The 21,415-nt window shown below is 52.7% G+C and overlaps 1 protein-coding gene across 1 annotated transcript; it reads right to left on the bottom strand.

The window, feature by feature from the left end:
* Positions 1-1,568: 1,568 nt before the first annotated feature.
* Positions 1,569-10,048, bottom strand: Mmp9 (matrix metallopeptidase 9). Its single transcript, XM_069989881.1, has 13 exons — positions 9,881-10,048; positions 9,262-9,494; positions 8,759-8,907; positions 8,498-8,626; positions 8,246-8,419; positions 7,611-7,784; positions 6,802-6,978; positions 6,505-6,660; positions 4,789-5,086; positions 4,550-4,689; positions 4,304-4,454; positions 4,110-4,213; positions 1,569-1,873 (listed from the first exon to the last, which is right to left on the bottom strand). Exons 1-13 carry the CDS (start codon positions 10,019-10,021, stop codon positions 1,755-1,757), a joined length of 2,145 nt encoding a protein of 714 aa, XP_069845982.1. The 5' UTR covers positions 10,022-10,048; the 3' UTR covers positions 1,569-1,754.
* Between the last annotated feature and the right edge of the window lie 11,367 nt (positions 10,049-21,415).

The following is a 21,415-nucleotide window of genomic DNA, read 5'->3' as shown; positions in this document are numbered from 1 at the left end:
CAGAATTGTTTGAGCCCACACAAAGCACATGTAGCCTGGCTCTACAGGTAATAAACCAGAACTGATACTGCCATCCTGTGGAAAGCCCTCTTTATCTTCCTTACCTCAGCCGTATTTTTTGTGTCAATCCTGGGGCTTGACCTCAGGGTCTAGGTGCTGGCCCTCAGCTCTTTTGCTCAAGGCTAGCTCTCTATCACTTGAGCTACAGCTCCATTTCTAGCTTTTTTAGTGGTTAGTTGGAGATCAGAGTCTCATGGACCTTTCTGCCTGGGTTGGCTTTGAACTGCGATCCTCAGATCTCAGCTTCCTGAGTAGCTAGGATTACAGGCATGAGCCACTGAGCTACCTGGCACCTTAGGCATACTTTACTTACCCACTGCCTGACTCCAAGGCACTGAGGGCTTGGTCAGTTTATCAGCATATGAGAAAGATGCTGCAGTCGGCAGCTTATCCATGCTTATCCATGTCTGTGCCACAGGCCCGTGAGGGTTAGAGTGGGATGTTCTCAGGTCGAAGGTTTGGATGGCTCCTCCTCTAGAAGGCTGGCTCCCCTGAACCCAAAGAGCCACTTGCTCACCCCTACCATGGGAGTCCCAGGTGAAAGGTCATCTTGCTTAGGAGCAATCTCCAACCTCAAATACAATGCACTGCTCAATCTCTCTGCCTCTCTCTCGGTCTCCCTCTCTGTATTTTTCTGTGTGTGTTGCTCTCCCTCTCCCTCTCCCTCCCTTACTTTCCCCCCAGAAACACACATACACATACATACAACATAACCCACTATTGAAGAATCAAGGACTCTCAGCTGGGTGCTTGTGGCTCACACCTGTAATCCTAGATACTAAAGAGGCTGAGATCTGAGGATTGCCATTTGAAAGTCCATGAGACTCTTATTTCCAATTAACCACCAAAAAGCCAGAAGTGGAGCTGTGACTCAAGTGGTAGAGTGCTAGTCTTGAGCACAAAAACTCAGAGTTATTACCCAAGGCCTAAGTTCAAACACCAGGAGCAACGTACGCAAACACAAACATGCGCGCACACACAGACACACACACAGACACACAGACACACACACACAGACACACACACACACACACACACACACACAAAAGAATCAAGGACTCTACAAGCATAAAGCCACTGCCACCAGCCCCAGAATCATCCCGTCTAACTAAGTTGTACTCTCAGAACTGGAGCCCGGATCTGTGTTTACAACTCTGCTACAAGCTCTAGCATTTGAGAACCACTATGAGATTCGAGATTCCTGAAGGCAGATCTGAAGTCCAGTTCATTTTCTCCTCCCAGTGTCTAACCTAGAGTCTGTCTCTACAGAGGGGCTCAATGAATGTCTGATGAAATGAATAGCTTAGTCATTTCCTCAGCTGGGCAAGAGAAATAATCACATGACACCTTCCCAATAGGAAATAATGACACCAATAGGAAGGACTGTGTATGTCAATGTTTACGAAGAGCCTCAAGCAGAGCCTGGCCCATAGTAGTACTCTATCAACGAAATACACACGCACCTATGAACATGTATGCATGAACACAAACTACTCCTAAAGGTTACACCATCTAAGTTTATTAGAAACAGACCAACGAAAAAGGAAGGGGTGAAGAGAAGGCCCAGCCCACCTCTCCTCCTTCCGGCCTCCAGAACACATCACCAGTTTGTATCCAGCAAACTGGCTCATTCCTCCCCACGAGAATGGTCCTGGTAGAGACCCATGCGGCGCCACTGAAGCAAGAAGGAAGCCCTACTCCTCAGGGCACTGCAGGATGTCAAAGGTCACGTAGCCCACTTGATCCACCTGGTTCACCTCTTCGCGGGAACTCACACGCCAGAAGAAGCGGTCTTGACAGAAGTAGGCTTTCTCTGCAGAGGATGAGCAGGCATCAGTCCAGAGGCCATCCCTGCCCGCCCACCGACACCCACTAGAGACAAGAGCAAGAGCTCTACAATCACCCCTCCTGGACTTTCTAGATCCTTCCAAGGTTTTCACATCACACTTTTATCTCCACCGCCTGCCTGGATGACGTGGAGGGCACAGACCCTATAGCTCAAACCACAGGCACAGAGCCTGGCACAAAGTAGGCACTCTGTACACATTTTGTGAATGAACCAGCAGATGAATGAGCTAATGGCCTATTTTAGTGCTCAGGACAATTCATTCCATGTGCATTCACTAAACAAACCCATTCGTTCATTCATTTTCAACCAATATTTACTGAGTGCCTACTATATGTCTAATGCTGCGGGAGGTGGCTAGGAATACAATGAAGAAAAAGTGCGGACACAACTCAGCTCTTTTGGTGCTCACCGTTTAATGGGGCAAGAAAGCAATTGCCAAACAAATCTGGAAATGAGATTGGTCTGACAATGTAGAAAGCTATGGACGAAATAGAAACAAGTAAACAGATAACAGGTATCCGAGACAGCCTGTGAGACTGTGGCATTATGACCTGAAAGATCATAATGAGAGAGGGAGAAAGAGAGGTAGGGGGAGAGAGAGGGAGGGGAAGAAAGAGACAGAGAGAAGGAGGAGATGGAGAGAAAGAGACAGAGAGAGGGAAAAGATGGAGAGGCGGGGGGTGTGTGGGGGGAAGACTGGTGAGAATTATGGAGAAAGCTTTCCAGAGGGAACTGGCAGAGGTGCAAAGCTAGGAATGACCTTGATCTATTCAAAGGGCAACCAGTGTAGGTAGAGCAGAGTGAATGCCAGCAGTTTGAAGAGGAAAACACCAAGACCAAGGTACACAGTGGAAGGGGTGGTCAGATCCTACACTCTCTCTCTCTCTCTCTCTCTCTCTCTCTCTCTCTCTCTGCTAATACTGAGGATTGAACTCAGCCTTGTGCTCTCACTTGGCATTTTTGCTTGAGCCATACATAGTTATAATAGTTATAATCCTGGCTTTTTGCTGATTAATTGGGCTTTTCTGTCCAGGCTGGCTTTGAGCCACAACCCTCAGATCTCAGCCTCCCGAGTATCTAGGATTCCAGGCATGAGCCATCAGCGCCCAGCTCAGATCCTGGTTGTCTCTCAGACCTTAGAATGGGCTTGGGGACACCTCAGGACTATTTCCCTCCAGTCCAAACATCTCCCTATGTCCAGAGAATCCACTAAAGGTGACAGACAGCCAATGTGAGCTGGGGCTGAGGTGTTTGCAAAGGCAATAATGAAAAATGATAGATTAAGAAAAGACTAGAACCGGGCGCCCGGTGGCTCACGCCTATAATCCTAGCTACTCAGGAGGCTGAGATCTGAGGATTGCGGTTCAAAGCCAGCCCAGGCAGGAAAGTCCGTGAAACTCTTATCTCCAATAAACACCAGAAAACCGGAAGTGGTGCTGTAGCTCAAGTGGTAGAGCACTAGCCTTGAGCTGAAGAGCTGAGGAACAGCGCTCAGGCCCAGAGTTCAAGCCCCATGACCGACAAAAAAAAAAAAAGAAGAAGAAGAAGAAAGAAAAGACTAGAATCAATACCTTCTCAAGTGATGGGTTTGGGCCAGTGCAAAAGAGAAAGAAAATCTAACTGTTGCTGTCATCTCAAATTTACAGCTAGGGAAACAGAGTAGCAGTGCCTTGCCTGAAGACACACAGCCATGAATTGTGTCATCTCCTGTCATATTCTTAGTGGCATCCCAGTGCCTGGCATACTATAGGCACTTGGCAACTATTGTCTAATACAGGCGCTGAGCACTGCTGGCTCACACCTAGAATCCTAGCTACTCAGGAGACTGAGTTCTGTGGTTCACAGTTCAAACACAGCCAGGTCAAAAAAATCCCATGAAACTCCTATCTCCAATCAAACCACCAAAAAGCTCAAAGTGAAGCTGTAGCTCAATTAGTAGAGCATTAGCTTTGATCAAAAAAAAAGCCAAAGGACAGAGCCCAGGCCCTGAGTTCAAACTCCAGGACACATATGGAAAGAGTCTCTGTCAACCACATGACCCAGGCCAGAGAACAGCTTCTAGCCGGGGATGCAGGAAATGGGGTCCTTGCCCTGCCTGTACCCCCTGGCTTTATACCTTTTTACCCTGCTGAGAACCTGGCCCCCCTCTAAGGCCTGGGCTCCCCAGCCCCGAGGGACCCGCCCCGGCCTGCACCCTCACCTCGGTACTGGAAGATGTCGTGCGTGTTCCAGGGCACCCCGGGGAACATCCTGTCCAAGTCAGTAGCGCTCTGGGGATCCACCTTCTGCATCTTCAGGTCCAGCCTGCAAGGAGGAAGCAGAGGGATGGACGCGTGCTGGGCCCGCGGGCGGGCGGCGCTCGGGCTCCCCCTGCCGGCGGCCGGCGGCACTCACCTCCAGAAGCGCTGGCCCGCGAACAGCAGCGCCTTCCCCCCTCCGCGGGGGAGGACCCCGGCCACGCGGGCCACCTCGGGGCCCAGGCCCAGCTTGTCCAGGCGCCTCGGGCCCAGCACCGACGCGCCCGAGTACACCCACACGTGGCGTCCTGCGGGAAGGAGGGGCGTGGGTCGCAGGGGGCGCGGGAGAGGCCAGGCCCCGGGGCGCAGAGCCTCTCCCTTCCCGCCGGGAAGGGGCACTGACCCGAGAAAAAGAAAATCTTCTTGGACAGCGGATCCTCAAACGCGGAGTCCAGCCTGGCGGGCAGCGCCGGCCAGGTGTCGGCGATCCGGAAGGGACCCTGCAGCCGGCGCCCTCCGGCCGAGGTCAGTCGCCAGTACCGCCTGCGAACACGGAAGGGAAACGCGGGGCGCTGAGCCTGACCCCCCCCCCGCGACCCCCGAGGTCGAGAGGTCGGAGATCCGAATCCCCCCCCTCCTCACCCCTCCTTGAAGAAATGCAGGACGGATCCGATCTCCGCGATGGCATCAAAAATGTGCACCTGGCAGGGATCGTCGGCCGGGTCCACAGGCGCTGTAGGAGCCTGGGAAGGGCCAGCCGTCGGGGGGCCAGTAGGCCCGGCCGTGGGGGGACTTGTAGGGCCAGCTGAGGGGGGCCCTGTAGGGCCGGATGTGGGGTAGGCAGTGGGCGGCAGGCTGGGGCAGGCTGTTGAGGGCGCCGTGGGCTGTGGCTCAGGTGCGGCGGTGGTTGGAGGCCTTGGACCCGGTGCAGGGCCCGGACCTTAAGAGAGACAGTGGCTCAGACACCCCTGTTCTGTAGAAGTTTCTTCCTCCCCACCCCTCCTCCCTAGGAACTGGAGAACTCTCCTCACTCAGAGGCTGGAGCCTGCCTTCCCCCGCCACTGTTTCCCATACTCTAACTAGGCTTTCAATCATGCAGGTGTTAGCCATTTCTGGGCTGTATGAGAGTCGGGGCTAGCTAGGCCTTGTGGACAGAAGACAGGCAGAACCCCTTCTGTCCCGTTCCAGACCAGGAGAGAAAGAGTGTGTCTTTTCCCCATGTCATACAGTGCTAACAGCTTTATAAACTCACTTTATAAACTGGCTCCTTTGATCTTCAAAGAAAGACTGGATGAGACGTTTCTGGATGAGACGTTTCAATCGCCCCACTTTTTAAAAAATGAGGCACTAATACCAGGTCATGAGAAGTGATAACAGCAAAAGCATCAAGCATGTGATGCCTACTGAGGAGCTACGATTACAGGTGTGAGCCAACGTGATGCCTCCTGTAAGCCAGGCATCTCTCTAAGACCCCGTGAGGCCGGACTATTTATTATCAATCGTTAACCCCACTCTGCAAATTAGGAAATCAAGGGACAAACTGATATACCCAAGATCTATTTTGGACTGGCTGGACTCTTTGGGATTGGGGAGGGGGGTGTTTTAGTTTTAATGGTGGGGGTAGAACCCAAGGCCTCCTGCATGCTAGACAAGTACTGTACTGCTGAACTAAACCCTTGAACCTAGGTCTAACTTCCCCTAGAACCTAGAGGTTTGTTTTGTTTTGTTATAGGTACTGGGACTTGAACTCAGAGCCTCAAACTTGCTGGGATTGTTGGCTTACAGCTAGCACTCTACCACTTGAGCTACACCTCAGAGTTGTGTGTGGGGGGGGGGTGTGTCATGAACTCAGGGTCTGGGCAGTGTCCCTGAGCTTTTTTGCTCAAGGCTAGCACTCTACGGCTTTGAGCCACAGCTCGACTTCTGGTTTTCTGATGGTTAATTGGAGATAAGAGTCTCACTGGCTTTGAACTGTGGCTTTGAACTGTGATCCTCAGATGTCAACCTCCTGGGTAGCTAGGATTACAGGTGTGAGCCACCAGCACCAGGCTTCTAACTTATATTTTTGCTGGTTAACTGGAGATGGAAGTCTGGAAAGCTCTTCTGGGCTGGCTTCTAATCTTGATCTTCCTGTCTTCAACCTCCTGAGTAGCTAGGGTTATAAGCATGAGCCACCAACACCTGGCTAGGTCTGAGTTCTTCAGCCAGTACCATCTCCAACTCCTCACCTGGCAAAGAAGGAGCCTAGGCCCTATCCCAGAAATGTTCGAATACACCCCTCCCTTCTTTTCCTCACTTTCATCTTCTGGTCCAGTGGCTGGGCTACACCCTTCCTAAGCTCCTTCCACCAGGGCTCACCGTAGAGATGCTGGATGCCCTTTACGTCATCCTCATGCAGCGGGGAGCCCTCAAGGAAACGGTACATGGGGTACATGAGAGCCTCTGGCACAGATGAGTGATCTAAGCCCAGCGCGTGTCCAAACTCATGGGCTGCCACTAGGAACAGGCTGTACCCTGGAGGGAAGAGGGAGCCTGAGGCTTGAGTTCTGCCGAGCTGAGCCCAGCCCAGCCCAGCCACTCCTCCACCACCACCACCACCACTGTGGGAAGAGGGGGCTGCAGCCTCCAGCCCCCAAGCCTCACAACCTCACCCACCTTGATCAGGGCAAAAGCCCCACTTCTTGTCATTGTCGAAGCTGGAGGTGGTGGCACACCAGAGGCGCCCATCACTGCGCCCCTCGCTGGTACAAGTGGAGTACTCCTTGCCCAGGAAGGTGAAGGGGAAGGTGCACAGCTCTCCTGCCGAGTTGCCCCCGATCACAGTGGAGTCAGCTAGAGAGACCCCAGGGTCTTGGGTAAGCTGGGTAGGTGGATCCAGTAAGGTGCCAGGCAAGGCAAACTTAAGAGCTAGAGAGTCTTGGTGATGTGAGTGCTCATGCAAGCGTGCCCATGCTGAGGTACACATGGTTTCTTGCCCTCACTTGGCTGTGTTGCTCAAAGCTGGAGCTTTATCACTTTGAGCCACTGGCTCCACTTTCGGCTTTTTGGTAGTTAACTGAAGAGTCTCACAGAGTTTTCTGCCCAGACTGGCTTCAAATCATGATCCTCAGATCTCAGCCTCCTGAGTAGCTTGGATGACAAGGCATGAGCCATGCGGGCTCCGTGATCTACTTTTGTGTATTTATTTTTGCTTATATATTAATATGTTTAATTTCTGGAAACAAGTCATAGAGTGGTCTATTTTTAAAAGGATGCTGCGGAGCATGGCTGGGACCAGGAAATACTAAAGAGCAGAGGTGGGGATCAGATGTCAAAGAGGCTGCAGGGCAAGCAAAATATGGTCACGTGATCGAGGGGGCGGGGTTGGTATAGGAATTTGGTCAGATGGGGAGTGGAGAAATGAGGAAGAGTCACATTTCGGGAACCCTGTGAAGGCGGGGGTGGGGGGTGGGGAGGGTCGGTACCTCGGGTGGGACAGAAGCCATACAGCTTGTCCTGGTCGTAGTTGGCCGTGGTGGCGCACCAGCGGTAGCCGTCGGAGCGGCCCGCGGTGGTGCAGGCGGAGTAGGAGCGGCCCTCGAAGATGAATGGAAACACGCAGGGCTTGCCATCCGCGTTGCCGTGCTGCGTGTAGAGCCCTGAGGAGACCCCAACGCTGAGCCCGAGGCCCCCCCCCCGTTCCCCACTCTAGAGAGGAGGAAACAGCCCAGCAGAGGAGGTGGATCTGCACCTAAGGTTCCGGCCACTCAGTGCTCCCCTAAAATGAGAGCCCCCCCTTAGATCTGCACCTAAGGTTCCGGCCCCTCAATGCTCCCCTAAAATGAGAGCCCCCCCTTAGATCAGCACCTAAGGTTCCAGCCCCTCAATGCTCCCCTAAAATGAGAGCCCCCCCTTAGATCTGCACCTAAGGTTCCCGCCCCTCAGTGCTCCCCTAAAATGGGAGCCCCCCCTTAGATCAGCACCTAAGGTTCCAGCCCCTCAGAGGCCCCTAAAATGGGAGCCCCCCCTTAGATCAGCACCTAAGGTTCCAGCCCCTCAGAGGCCCCTAAAATGGGGGTCCCTGAGGTCCGGGCGCCCCCTCCCCTGACGCCGCGCTCACTCTCGCTGGGGCAGAAGCCGAACCGGCGGTCGCTGTCGTAGTTGGCCGTGGTGCTGCACCACGGGGCGTCGTCCGTGCGTCCGTCCGTGGTGCAGGCCTGGTACGTGCGGCCCTCGAAGGTGAAGGGGAAGTGGCACGGCGCGCCATTGGCGTTTCCGAAATAGGTGGGAACCACTGCGGAGGACGGAACGGGGTGAGGGCGAGGGGGCCGGGGAGGGGAGGGGAGGGGGCCGGGGCGGCTCAGCAGCTCACCGACGCCCTTGCCCAGGGTCCACAGCTCGTCGTCATCGAAGTGCGCGTCTCCCTGAATGCCGGGGCCCGGAGGGAAGGCGTGCGCCAGGAGCCCGTCCTTCCCGTCGAAGGGGTACCCGTCTCCGTGCTCTGAAGAAGCGGGGGGGGGGGGGGTCAGCCGAGGGCCGTGCACGGTCGGCCGGAGCTGCGGGCGCGCGCACGCGCACCGGGACGCCCGTCCGCCCCCCCCCCCGACGGCCCGCGCGGCAGCGCCGTGCTCACCCGCCACGCCGAACTGGATGACGATGTCGGCCTCGCGGCCGTACACGCGGGTGAAGCTGAGCGGGGTCACCGCGCTCCACACCGCGAAGGCCCGGGCGAAGGCGTCCTCGATCACCTCGCGCGGCAAGTCTTCCGAGTAGCTCTGGATCCTGAAAAGCAGCAGGAGCCGGGTGGGAGGGGAGGACCGGGCGGCCGGAGCCCCGCGCCCGCGCCGCACCCCTGTCACCCCACCCGCGGGGGGGGGGAGCCAGGCCTGGCGGGGAACGTCCGTGAGGCCCTCCCCTCCAGTGAAGCACCAGAAAGTCAGGGGCGGAGCTGTGGCTCAAGCGGTAGAGCGCCAGACGTTAGCAAAAAAGCGCAGGGACAAGGCCCGGGCCCGATTTCAAGCCCCATTCCAAGGAGGGAGGGAGGGAGGGAGGGAGGAGGGAGGGAGGGGCGGCGCAGGTGCAGGCCCGCCCCCCGCCCCGCCCCAGCCCAGCGCCCCCGCCGGCCCCGCCACTCACCAGTACGTGATGTTGCGGTGGTGCCACTTGAGGTCGCCCTCGAAGGTCTGGAATCTGCCCAGGTCTGGGACGCCGCAGCGCGGGGCCCGAATGGCCTCCAGGGTTTTGCTGTCCAACTCCCCCGTCTGGGGCAGGGACAGCTGCTTCTGGAGCAGCAGCAGCGCGGGGCGCAGGGACAGCTTCTCCCCTTGCATCTCAGCCACCCGCGTGTAGCCGTAGCGGTACAGGTATTCCTGCGGGTGGGGGGCGTCAGGACCTCTCCCCCAGGGGCTTAGGGACCATCCATAACGTGCTAACCTACCACACCAATGTGCATCCATCCAAGAGTGCTGCCTCCCGCCCGCACCCTCAGCTCCTTCCCTCCTGAGGAATCTGGGTCATGCCAACCTCAAAGCGCCCCTGGATGTATCCCTGCCACTACTGACCCCTGCCTATTCCAGAACCCTCCATAGCACCCCCCCACACACCTGCACCGTTTCCCACTGTTCCTTCCCAGCCATGTCTGTCCAGATCCTCCAACATGGCCCTAAAGCATCTCAGAGGTCTATGCTTTTTCTCAGGGATACTGGACACCTTGCTGGCCAGGTCTCCCTGGCTCCCCACAAGGGCGATTGTCTACCTGTGCCAGCTGGGTGTCAGTAAGGTTGGTCGTCCTCAGGTCCCTGGGGAAGACCACAACGGTTGGCTGGCGCTGGCGTGGGGCAGCTGAGCAGCAGCCCAGCACCAGGAGCACCAGAACCAGGGGCTGAGAGGGGCCCATGGTGAAGGTAGAAGTATCTGGTGGCAACTTCTCTGGCACAGGGGCTTTAAAGAGGCACCAGGACTGAATCAGAGACCCCGCCCCTCCCCGGTGGGTGGCTGCTGACTCAAGTGTATTGGTGAGTGAGTGTGTGTGTGTGTGTGTGTGTGTGTTACCTCCAGCATAAGAAAGCCAAGAGAAGGCTTACATCACCTCCTCCACTGTCCCCTGCCCCTGCCAAAGTCAGGCAGGACCCTGGGCCCACAGGAAACCACAGCACTCTGGGAAGGGGCTGGCTTTTGCAGATTGCAGAGCTTGTGGGTAAGGGAAGGAGAGGGTCCAGCGCCAGCTCAGGGCAGGGCTTGTCCTTGTAATTCTGCAGCACCCCTTCTCTTTCCTCTCCTGGAAAGCCTTCCTGACTCAGCTTCCTCTCTCAGATCCATGGAGGGGGGAGGGACAGTGGGCTCTGACAGGCAGGAATTGGGGAATTCCACAGGGGGAGCCCCTGTCTTGGGCACAGCGATTCTTTGAGGTAGTAGTAAAGGGAAGAGTTGGCATCTGTGAATTCACAGATGAGCTTATTCGGGCCTCAGGCAAATGTCCTTGCCATCCTAGATTTGTTTCCTTGGCTGTAGGAGGAATAAAAACAACAAAAAAACCTTTTGTCCCTCAAATGAGATCAAAGTCACAGAGTATGTAAATCCCCAATAGATGGCAGTCATTGCTGCCAACGGGAATGGGAAAGGCAGCCTGCGATCAGGAGACCCGGGTGTTGGGTTTTAACCCTAAGCAAGTATTTTCCTCCTTTTTTGTTTTTTTCTTTTTATTAAGTTCTCTGTTCATAATGTAAGTTGAGTGTATGCTTTGTAGTCACCCTTGATTACATTTATTTATTTTTGTGATAGTAGAGGTCTAATTCTTATGCATGCTAGGCAAATGATCTACCACTTGAGCCATACCTCCATTTCTAACTTTTTGCTGGTTAATTGGAGATAAGAGTCTGGACTGGAGCTGGAAATGTGGCTTAATGGTAGAGTGCTTGCCTAGCATGCATGAAGCCCTGGGTTCAATTCCTCAGTACCATATAAGCAGAAAAGGCTGGAAGTGGTTCTGTGGCTCAAGTGGTAGAACGCTAGCCTTGAGCACAGAGAGGCTCAGGAATAGAGCCCAGGCCCCGAGTTTGAGCCCCAGGACCAGCAAAAAATAAATAAGTAAAAGAATCTGGGCTTGCTGGACACCGGTAGCTCACACCTATTATCCTAGCTACTCAGGAAGCTGAGATCTGAGGATCCCAGTTCAAAGCCAGCCTGGGCAGGAAAGTCTGTGAGACTCTTATCTCCAATAAACGACTAGAAAATGGAAGTAGCACTGTGGCTCAAGTGGTATAGCGCTTGCCTTGAGCTGAAGAGCGCAGGACAGCACCCAAGTCCAGAGTTCAAGCCCCATGACTGACCCCCCCCCAAAAAAAAATCTGGACTGTGTTTGAATCTCCAATCCTGAGTAGCTAGGATTACAGACTTGAGCCCCATTCCCTGCCCTCCTCCCACCTAGGTTTTGGACATGTGTGTGTGTGTGTGTGTGTGTATGTGTGTGTGTGTGTGTGTGTGTGTGTGGACATGTGTGTGTGTGTGTGTGTGTGTGTGTGTGTGTGAGTCCTGGGGCTGGTGCTGTACCACTTGAGCCATACCTCCACTGCCAGCTTTTTGGTGGCTAATTGGAGATAAGAGTCTCATGTTGTAGCTAGGATTCCAGGCATGAGCAGCTGGTGCCTGGTTCAAGAGCGGCATGCGTTGGGAAATGGAGAGCCCCTCCAAGCCTGGGTTCTTTCTCTGGGTAGAAGTGGGGCACTGACCAGAATCTTTCATTGCTATGTACATATGCCATGTTTCTGAAACTTAGCACTTTAGATATTTGGGGCTGGATCTTTCCTTGTTTGAAACACTGTCGTGATCAGCATAGGATGTCCAGAAGCATCCTCAGCCACTCTGCCCCTGAGATGCCTGGAGCACCTCCCCCTGCCAGTTGTGGCAACCAGAAATGTTGCCAAATGTTGCCAAATGTCCCCTGGGTGAATGGGAGGGGCAGGACCACAGGTACATGTTGATTTCTTTCTTTTTTTTATTTTTGTAAAGAATCCAAAACTTTCATCACTATTGATGATGATCTTCCCAACATGTAAAGGCTATTCGCTCAACAAATACTTGTTGACCTGTAGGGACCAGGCTCCGGGCTTAGCCGTGGGCCTACACAAGGGCCCCAAGATAGCCCTGGTCACCTTACTCATGGAGCTGAGCCCAGTAGGGGTGAAATTGGGGGAGTAGGTATTTACCAGAAAGATAAACACCACACAGAGAGATGCTTTATCATCTCCAGTTACCTCCATTGTACAGATGAGGAAACAAAGCCCACAGTGGCCACCCAGCAATCTGTGGACAATAAGGAACAGTTGCCACAAGCTCCCACTCTTAAACCAGGCCATCTACGTTCAAATCTCAGCTCTAGGGCTGGGATGTAGCTCAGTGGCAAAGCACTTGCCTAGCAAGTGCGACGTCCTGGGTTCGATCCCCAGTACCAAAACAGAAAAGACAAAAAAAAAAAAATACAGTTAAAAAAAAAAAACCCAAACAAAAAAAGAATCTCAGAGTCAAATCTCAGCTCTACCAGTTACTTGCCTGGAAACTGGTGCCTCAGTTTCCCCATCTGTGAAGGGGGAGCAATAGCAGTACTTCCCTCATCCTAAGGGCCAAGGTTAAGTTGCTTGGCCCGTGGCCCGTGTGCAAGCGGCTATTCTGGACTGCTGTCCTTCAGGAGAGCTGCTAATTTTAGGTGATCAAAGAGAGAAAACACTTCCCAGGGCCCCTAAGACTTGATTCCTGGCATTGTCCCAAGCGAGAACCTTCCTTTCCCCACTCCTCACTTCCTCCTTCCCTCCTCCCATCCCCCAGACCTCATCAAGGGGGAACTTGGGGGAGCTTAGCTTTCAACACTACCGTGGCAGGAAGTGGTGCTGGTTACCACATCCCCTTCCCCATTTCCCCTCCCCCTCCCTCCAAGACCACAAGAGAGTTCAGCCAAGGAGGCGAGGCCAAGGGCAAGCTGTGCCCCTGGAGTGGAGGAAGCCATCACAACCCCAGTGTCCAGGCTGAAGTTGTAGTGTGGACTCTAAGCCCTGGGCAGGTGGAGGCCCCTGCAGGATGGAGAGGGGCCTCACCCTGGATCCCTGAGTCACCCGCCGGATGACACAGTCCTGCAGGCTGCTATTAATAACTCTAGGCCCCCAGACCAGGCTTAGCCTCAGGAGATGAGGAATCACTCCCTCTGCCTAGGATGGGGGAACTCCAAGTCTGCTTGTCCCAAACCTGCTATAGGCAGGTGCTCAGCCTGAGAGGCTCTGGCAGGATATAGAGGAGACACTCCTCAAGTCCAGGAGGAAGCAGAAAGGTGTGTAGACAAGACACTGCCTCAGGTACGAGATCACTCAGGACCCACTTCCCACCACAAGCACGCCTCCTGCCCCACGCCTGGGGTGATGGCAATCCCCCAGTGACTCTTAGAGGCCTGAACAACACCAAGTCATTCCTCCAGCTCCCCTGTGTGGAGTGCCGTCCATAGGAACGTCAGCATCCACTATGGAATCTGATCTCTTCTGTTCAGATCCCAGCTTTTACTTCTTACTGCCTGTGTGGCCTGAGGAAAGTCACTTTGTCTCTCTGAGCCTCCATTTCTTTATCTGTAAAATGTGGGGGGGGTGTCTCTGTGGTAGAATGTGTGCCCAGCATGCCCAAGGCCCTGGGTTCCAGCCCCAGCAGCAACACCACACCACATTTAATTGATTAGCTAATTACTTAATTAAAATAGGGCAAAGAACAGTCCTCATGACACAAGGCTGGACAATTTTTGCAGGACTGGGGATTGAACCTAGAACGTTTCACAAGTGTTCTACCTCTTTTTCCAGTTTCCTCTCTCACTCTCTCCCTTTCTCTCTCTGTGTCTGTCTGTCTGTCTCTCTCTCTCTCTCTCTCTCATGCCATTCCTAAAGTTTGAACTCAGGGCTTGGGTGCTGTCCCTGAGCTTTTGTGCTGTCTAGCACTCTATCACTTGAGCCACAGTTCTACTTTCAGCTTTTTGGTAGTTTATTAAAGATAAGAGTTTCACAGACTTTTCTGCCTGGGCTGGCTTCAAACCATGATACTCACATCTCAGCCTCCTGAGTAGCTAGGATTACAGGCATGAGCTACTGGCACCTCTCTCTCTCTCTTTCTCTCTCTTCCTCTCCCTCCCTCCCTCCCTCTCTCTATTAGCTTATATTGTTTCATTGTCATATTTCCATACATGCATAAAATGCACTTAGATCAAACTCATTCCTTCTGTTATTCTTTCTTATTCTCCCAGCCCCCTATTTTTAAAACAATTTTAATGGGCTTCATTATTCTATTTTATATATTCAGATGAAATACTTCAATATTCATATTCAGTATTCAATATTCATCCCCTCCCCCTCTCCCACTGGCTCCCAGCCCGAGACGATCCCCATGTTTTACACTCGTCTTTCTTTTTTGTTTTTCCTTTTAAGTAGGAAAGGATTTTTAATAGAATATTAATACTTTTGTATTTCCTATTTAAAACAAATATTTCCCATCTCTGTGTGTGAGCTCTTTTTTCTTTCTAATACAAATGTTCAATCACCTTCTCCCCCCATGTCCCATCATCCCCCCCCCAATACCGTGTACTATGGTCTCAGGATACCCAGGATGCCATAGGGACATGAAACTGACACCAGCAGACCAACTACACAGTGGGTGTTATATAAGGGGACCTTTCTCTGTCTCCCTGTTGTCAAGAGCTGGGGCTTATCATGACAAGACTCCCTAATTCTCATAAGCCCTGATGATGGAGTCAGAAAGATTCCCCCTCCCCATAAAGGTCACAGGCCAATGCAATGGACACAACAAGACAAAAAGAGGGCTCATTGTGCTGGATGAATGGATGTCCAGGATGCCCACAGGCACAGGTGACACTGACTGATTCCCAGGAAGATGTCAGGGGAGCAGATGGAGGACAGGTACGAGCCACCAGTGCCCAGCTATTTTTGTTTTTTGAGATAGAGTCTTGCTATATAGCTTCGGCTGACCTGGCACTTGAGATCCTCCTGTCTCTGCCTCCCAATTGCTAGGATTACAGGTATATGCACCATACCTGGCTCAGCAAAGTGCTTTAAGTTGCTCAAGGTCACACAGCGAGTGAGTGACAAGAGTTCCTTGCTTGGCCTGCTGACTCCAGATCCCGTGCTAAGATCAAGTCACTGCCTTTGGCCAGAAGGAAGTCAGTAGGGGAAGCCATCTGAGGCAGGGAAGGGTCAGTGCTCAGGAGCCAGGCTGGATGGGACGAAGCCCTGTGGGACATTCGGCTGGCTGCACAGTAGAAACACTAAACAGTATAGGAGGGGGATGAAACAAGAGCATGAGTAAAAGGTAGGAAACCACCAGCGAGTGTTCTTCAGGCCAGAGAGTCTTGTCTCCTAGGAAGGTGCAAAGTTGAGGTTCGGGAATGAAGGGAGGCTGAGGGAGGATGGGGTAAGAAGGGGCTTGGGGTCCCAGCCAAGCAGGTTTATCCCAAATGCATCTGCAAAAGGCTGCCTTTGATATGGGGGGGGGGGCGGAAATCCTCTCTAGGCACCAGTGGCTCACACCTAGAATCCTAATTACTCAGAAAGCTGAGATCTGAAGATCCAGGTTCAAAGCCAGCCCAAGGTGGGAAAGTCCATGAGAGTCTTATTTCCAAATAATCAACAAAAAGCCAGAAGGAGAGCTGAGGCTCAAGAGGTAGAACACCAGCCTTGAGTAAAAAAGCTAAAGGAGAATGCCCAGCACACACACACACACACACACACACACACACACACACACACACACACACACACACACACACACACACACACACACACACACACACACACACACACACACACACACACACACACACACACACACACACACACACACAAGAGTGGCCAGCATTTGAAAAATCAGCCTTCAGCTGAACTTCCTTATATGGTCAGTTTAGGGTCCAGTGTTGTTTGATTTTGAAGCACGTACCTACGGGGAAGCACACTATGCTGTCACTGGTCCCTGTGCCTGAAGTCCTAAATCCAACCCTGTTCTCAGGGGGCCTTGGTAGGGAGGCCTCAATCCTTGGAGTCCTCAAGGCTGGATATTCCGTGGGACTCAATACCCACAGGGCAACTGGAAACAGACTTTGTTCCTCCTCCAAGCCTGTTCGGAACCCTCACTCTGAGCTGGACATGCTTTCCTCCGGGTCTTCCTTGGTGATTCCTGGAGGCTTGTCCCTGGACCCTAAGAACTTTCTAGAAATCCAAATCTTTGCCTGGGCTGTCCCTGCCCTACACACGACTGCATGAGATTTCTGTCCTAGTAAACCTGTGTCCCTCCACCGAGACCAAGGGCTTTGGCTCCCCTTTCTTGACTCCATTTCCAAATAAGGAAAACTGAGGCTCAGAAAGATAAAACCACTTACCCAAAGCCACAGTTGCCAAAATCAAGGCCTTTCTGACCAGAAAGCTGACGGCTCCTCACCACAGTATTATCTAGCTAGAGGCCAAGTGTTTTGCACTCAGGACTTAAGGAGCCCTCACAAGTCAGAACTGACTTCCTTAGGTCCGGGAGTCTGGGAGTGAAGTGAGAAACTGCAATGCGGTACTGGTGACAAACAGGTCGAGGAATATGTCAGTGTTTTACAATGCTGCTGTTGTACTAATACAGGCCATCTGCACACTGATTCTGGCTACAGAAGACCGGGGAGGGCTGTACTGGGCCTGGGCTAAATATAGCCCTGAAGAATACTCAGGTATAGCAGGTGCCCAGCCATGCTTCTCAAATTCGGCTGCCCATTGAAATCATTGGGGATTTCCTTTCTTTTCTTGGTAGTGCTGGGCTGGGAAATCAGGGCCACGCGTATGGGGGGCAAGTGCTTTGCCACTGAGCTACACCTCCAGGCCCCCGCCCAAGATTTTTCTTTTGGCCAGTGATGACTGCATGTCACTCCCACCATCTTTGCTTTGCATCCTGACTTGCAGCCTGAATATTGTTTTGTTTTGTTATTGGGTCTTTTTGTTTGTTTTGTTTTCCAGTTGTGGGGCTTGAACTTTGTGCCTGGACACTGTCCCTCAGTGCTTCAGCTCAAGGCTAATGCTCTACCATTTGAGCCACAGCGCCACTTCTGGTTTTCTGGTGGTTTATTGGAGATAAGAGTCTCATGGACTTTCCTGCCCAGGCTGGCTTTGAACCGTGATCCTCAGATCTCAGCTTCTTTAGTAGCTAGCGTTACAGGCATGAGCCACCAGCACCCAGCTTACATCGGTATATATTTTTAAAAGCTCCAACGACTCTAATGTGCAGTTAGGGTTGACTATTGTTACACACCACACACACACACACACACACACACACACACACACACACACACACACACACACACACACACACACACACACACACACACACACACACACACACACACACACACACACACACACACACACACACACACACACACACACCCTCGAAAAGATTCCAGAATAAAACCCCCTGATTTACATCAGCACTTGCAAAGTTGGAAGCTTTAAAAAAAATAATATAAGAGATTCTGATTCAGTAATGGAGGGCGGGGGGGACGGAAGTGGGTGGTGGGTGTTAGTTAGCAAGATCCCCTGGTTTAGAAATCACCACAGGGACAGCTTCCGTGCCCCCCTCCCCTCACCCCTGCCTCCACCCCCTCCCCCAGCTGAGGTTTGGAGACTTCACCACCCCAACATAACTGAAGCAATTCAGAACCCTTGGCCAGGAAATATCCAGAACCAATTTCCTCCGCAGCCTTTCCTTCCCCCATGCTGACGTCACATTGCTTCAAAGAACAAGGCTTAGAGAGAGAGCTTTCCCACTGTGGCACTGCAGAGCCCTAGGCTGGGCTGGGCCTGCTCTGATTGCCCGTTCTGCCCATTAATCCCGGGACACCCTTATTTAGATGCTATCTGCATACATTTGCATATTGAGTTCCAGCCCCCCTCGCCCCTCCCAGTGCCTGTAGCATGTGAAGGGAAAATAAGAACTAAGATATTCACAAAGCCTGCTGAGATTTGCTGAGCTGAACTTCCCGCAGCGCTGGGACGCACACCTGAAGCCCGGGGCGCATAGGGGGATGAAGGAAAGATGGCGCAGCTCTGTGTGGATAGGCGGGAAAGCCTGCGGAGCAGGGGCTCCGGGAGCTTGCCAGGGTCTGGAAGCAGCAGTTCCAGGCCTGCTCCTGTTGAGGGGCCCATGGGAAATTACTCCAGTGGGAAAAGAGCAGGGAGGGCACACAGGAGAGGTTCCTGGCCAGTCAGGAGACAGCTGGGAGAAGAAGGGGCTAGCCTGGGATCTGGCATACTTGGACTTGAACTGTGTGACCTTGGGTCATTGAATTTCCTTCCAGGAACCTCAGTTTCTTTCTCCCCCTTTTCCACTGGGGCTTAAACTCAGGGCCTGGGCTCTGTCCCTAAGCTTTTTCTCTCAAGGCTAACACTTGACCAGTTGACCCACAGCCCCACTTCTAGCTTTTCTGGTGGCTAATTGGAAGTCTCATGGACTTCGCTGCCCAGGCTGGCCTCAAACCATGATCCTAAGACCTCAGACTCCTTTAGTAATTAGGATTACAGGTATGAGTCACTAGCACCCAGCTCGGTAGCACCTCTTGCTTGTGAGTCAGTACATCATCAAGTCTCACAAGAGTCCAAGCTCTGGGTAGGAGCATCCTGTAGCTCAACCTAGAGTCATGTGTGTGCATCCCCATGGGAAAGGGTCCAATAGGAGGCTGCTTCTCCTTGCAAGGTTAAAGATGTCTGTGAGCTCTGGAATGTTCTTTTCCATAGAGAGTTGGCTTTACTTACCTCCCATTGCCTCTTACTGTGGTGACAATGATGCTTTGCCAGCTCCAGGCTCTGACTTAAAGAGAACAGAATGCTTTGGTCCTTAGTGTGGGAGCTCTGAGCCTCTCTGCAGGTTGGCTGTCTGGAAAGAACCCTCCCCTCACCTCTAGAGGGCGTGAAAAAGCCAGCCCGGGAGAGCTCCACCTTACAGCTGGCCCCGCCAAGCCCCCATTGTTGTTCATTGTACCTGGGATTTTATTCTGTTCAGACACAGTGGATCCAACAAATCAAGAGACAACTGCCATTGAAAAGAGAGCTGTTAGCCAGGTGCCAGTAGCTTACTCCTGTAATCCTACTCAGGAAGCTGAGGTCTGAGGATTGTGGTTCTAAAGCCAGCCTGGGCAGAAAAGTCCGTGAGACTCTTACCTCCAATGAACTACCCAGAAATGGCCAGAAGTGGCGCTGTGGCTCAAGTGAAAGAGCAATAGTCTTGAACCGAAGAATCTCAGGGACAGTGCCCTGAGTTGCACACACCACTTATGTCCAAAAAGACCGGCACAAAAAGAAAAGAAAAGAGAGCTGTTAGTCACAGTTCTCAAGAGGGAATGGCATAGTGCTTTTTGGTGATTAATTGGCGATAGAAAGGTTTTACAGATTTACCTGCCTGGGCTGGCTTTGAACCACAATCCTCAGACCTTGTGTTGCTAGGATTACAGGCATGAGCCACCAGTGCCCAGCTGGAACCAGTTTTGATTGTTGCAACCAAGGGTCTCAAGGTTCACAGAACCATTCTCTTCCTTCTACTCTGCCCCCAGGACGCCAGGCTTTTGATGCAGATACCATCAGCCTCCAGGAGAACATCTTCCAATCCACTACTCCCTGGGCCTGGGCCTGGACTCCCCTCCTGCTTCCTTTCTATTTATGGTACCTTCTCTTCCTAGGTCTTCATAAACCAGCTGTGTGTAATCCCACGGTCCCTGTGACATACAAGGAATTGATAACCCGGACAATCCTCTTAAATCCATCCTTTTCAAACTGAGCTTGCCAGCACTGCCATGACAAAAAACCAAAGCCTGGATGACAGAAACAGCACAGTTCTAGAAGCCTGGAGTCCAAGATCAAGGTGCTGGCTGGCTGCGTCTGTGAATGCCATCTTGTTTTGTTTGTGGATGGTCATCTTCTCCCTGTGTCTGCATGTGGCCTTCCCTTCCTACATTTGTGTCCTCATTTCCTCTTAAGGACATTGCTTGGAGTGCTATGGGGCTAGCCTAATGATCTTATTTCAACTTGACTGCCTCTTTAGTTGTTTGTTTTGTGCAGATCCTGGGCTTGAACTCAGGGCCTGGGCGCTATGTCCCAGCTTCTTTTGCTCAAGGCTAGCACTCTAGCACTGGAATCACAGTTCCATTTCTGCCTTTTTTGGTAGTTTATTGGAAATAAGTCTCACAGACTCCCCTGTCTGTGCTGGCTTTGAACTGTGATCCTCAGATCTCAGCCTTCTGACAGGAGGACAGGCATGAACCACTGGTGCCTAGCTTTTGACTGCCTCTTCCAATGCAGTTCCATTTAGAGGGGCTGGGGGTGGTTACTGGCACAGAGGGCACACAGGTGTAAGCATGACCCCCCCCTTCCTCTGCCTGAGCTTCAATCCTGCCCCTCTTTCTGTCACTGCACTAGCTCGGCCTCTTGAGCACACCGCACCTGCACTCCTTGGTCAGCCATCCCTGGCCATGCTCTGAGAGCTTCCCTAGCTCCACAGCGCTTTCAGAACACTGTCCTGCCAGCCAAGGCCCTTCAGGACCTGGCTCCAACCCACCATCGTCATTGCCAGCAGGGCCTGGGAGAGGCAATGTTGCCCCCAGTGTCTACTCATGGACCAGTGCCCTCAGCGACTCCTGGGAATTTGTTGGAAATGCAGAACCCTAGGCCAGCCCACCCCCACCCCCCACCCCCGGGCCCTGCTGAATTAAAGTCTGCAATGCTAGCTCAAGATTTATGATAGACTCTAAGTCCAATGACAAATGGACCTTATTTAAATATGAAATCAAGGGCAGGGGGAGGGAGGGAGGTTTTTTGTTTGTTTGTTTTTTGTCCATTGTGGGGCTTGAACTCTGGGCCTGGGTGCTGTCCCTGCGCGCTTCAGCTCAAGGCAAGCGCTCTACCACTTGAGCCACAGCGCCACTTCCCGTTTTCTAGTGGTTTATTGGAGATAAGAATCTCACGAACTTTCCTGTTCAGGCTGGCTTTGAACCGGGATCCTCAGATCTCAGCCTCCTGAGTAGCTAGGATTACAGGCGTGAGCCACGGGCGCCCAGCTAAGGGAGGGAGGTTTAAGACCGAGGTCAAACCTGGGGTTTGCTTTCTTTTCTTGGTAGTGCTGGGCCTAGAACTCAGGGCCACATGCAAGTGTGATCATTTGTAGGGGCCTGCAGTGTGGCTCCAGGTTCCATCCCTAGCACCACTAAATGAATGAATAAATATGTTAAAAAGCAAAG

Source organism: Dipodomys merriami, unplaced genomic scaffold (assembly GCF_024711535.1).
Source record: "Dipodomys merriami isolate MVZ:Mamm:240054 unplaced genomic scaffold, mDipMer1.0.p SCAF_39, whole genome shotgun sequence".
Classification (NCBI taxonomy): Eukaryota; Metazoa; Chordata; class Mammalia; order Rodentia; family Heteromyidae; genus Dipodomys; species Dipodomys merriami.
The sequence above is the reverse complement of the archived record's forward strand: the minus strand, read 5'-3'. Positions and strand labels throughout refer to the sequence as shown.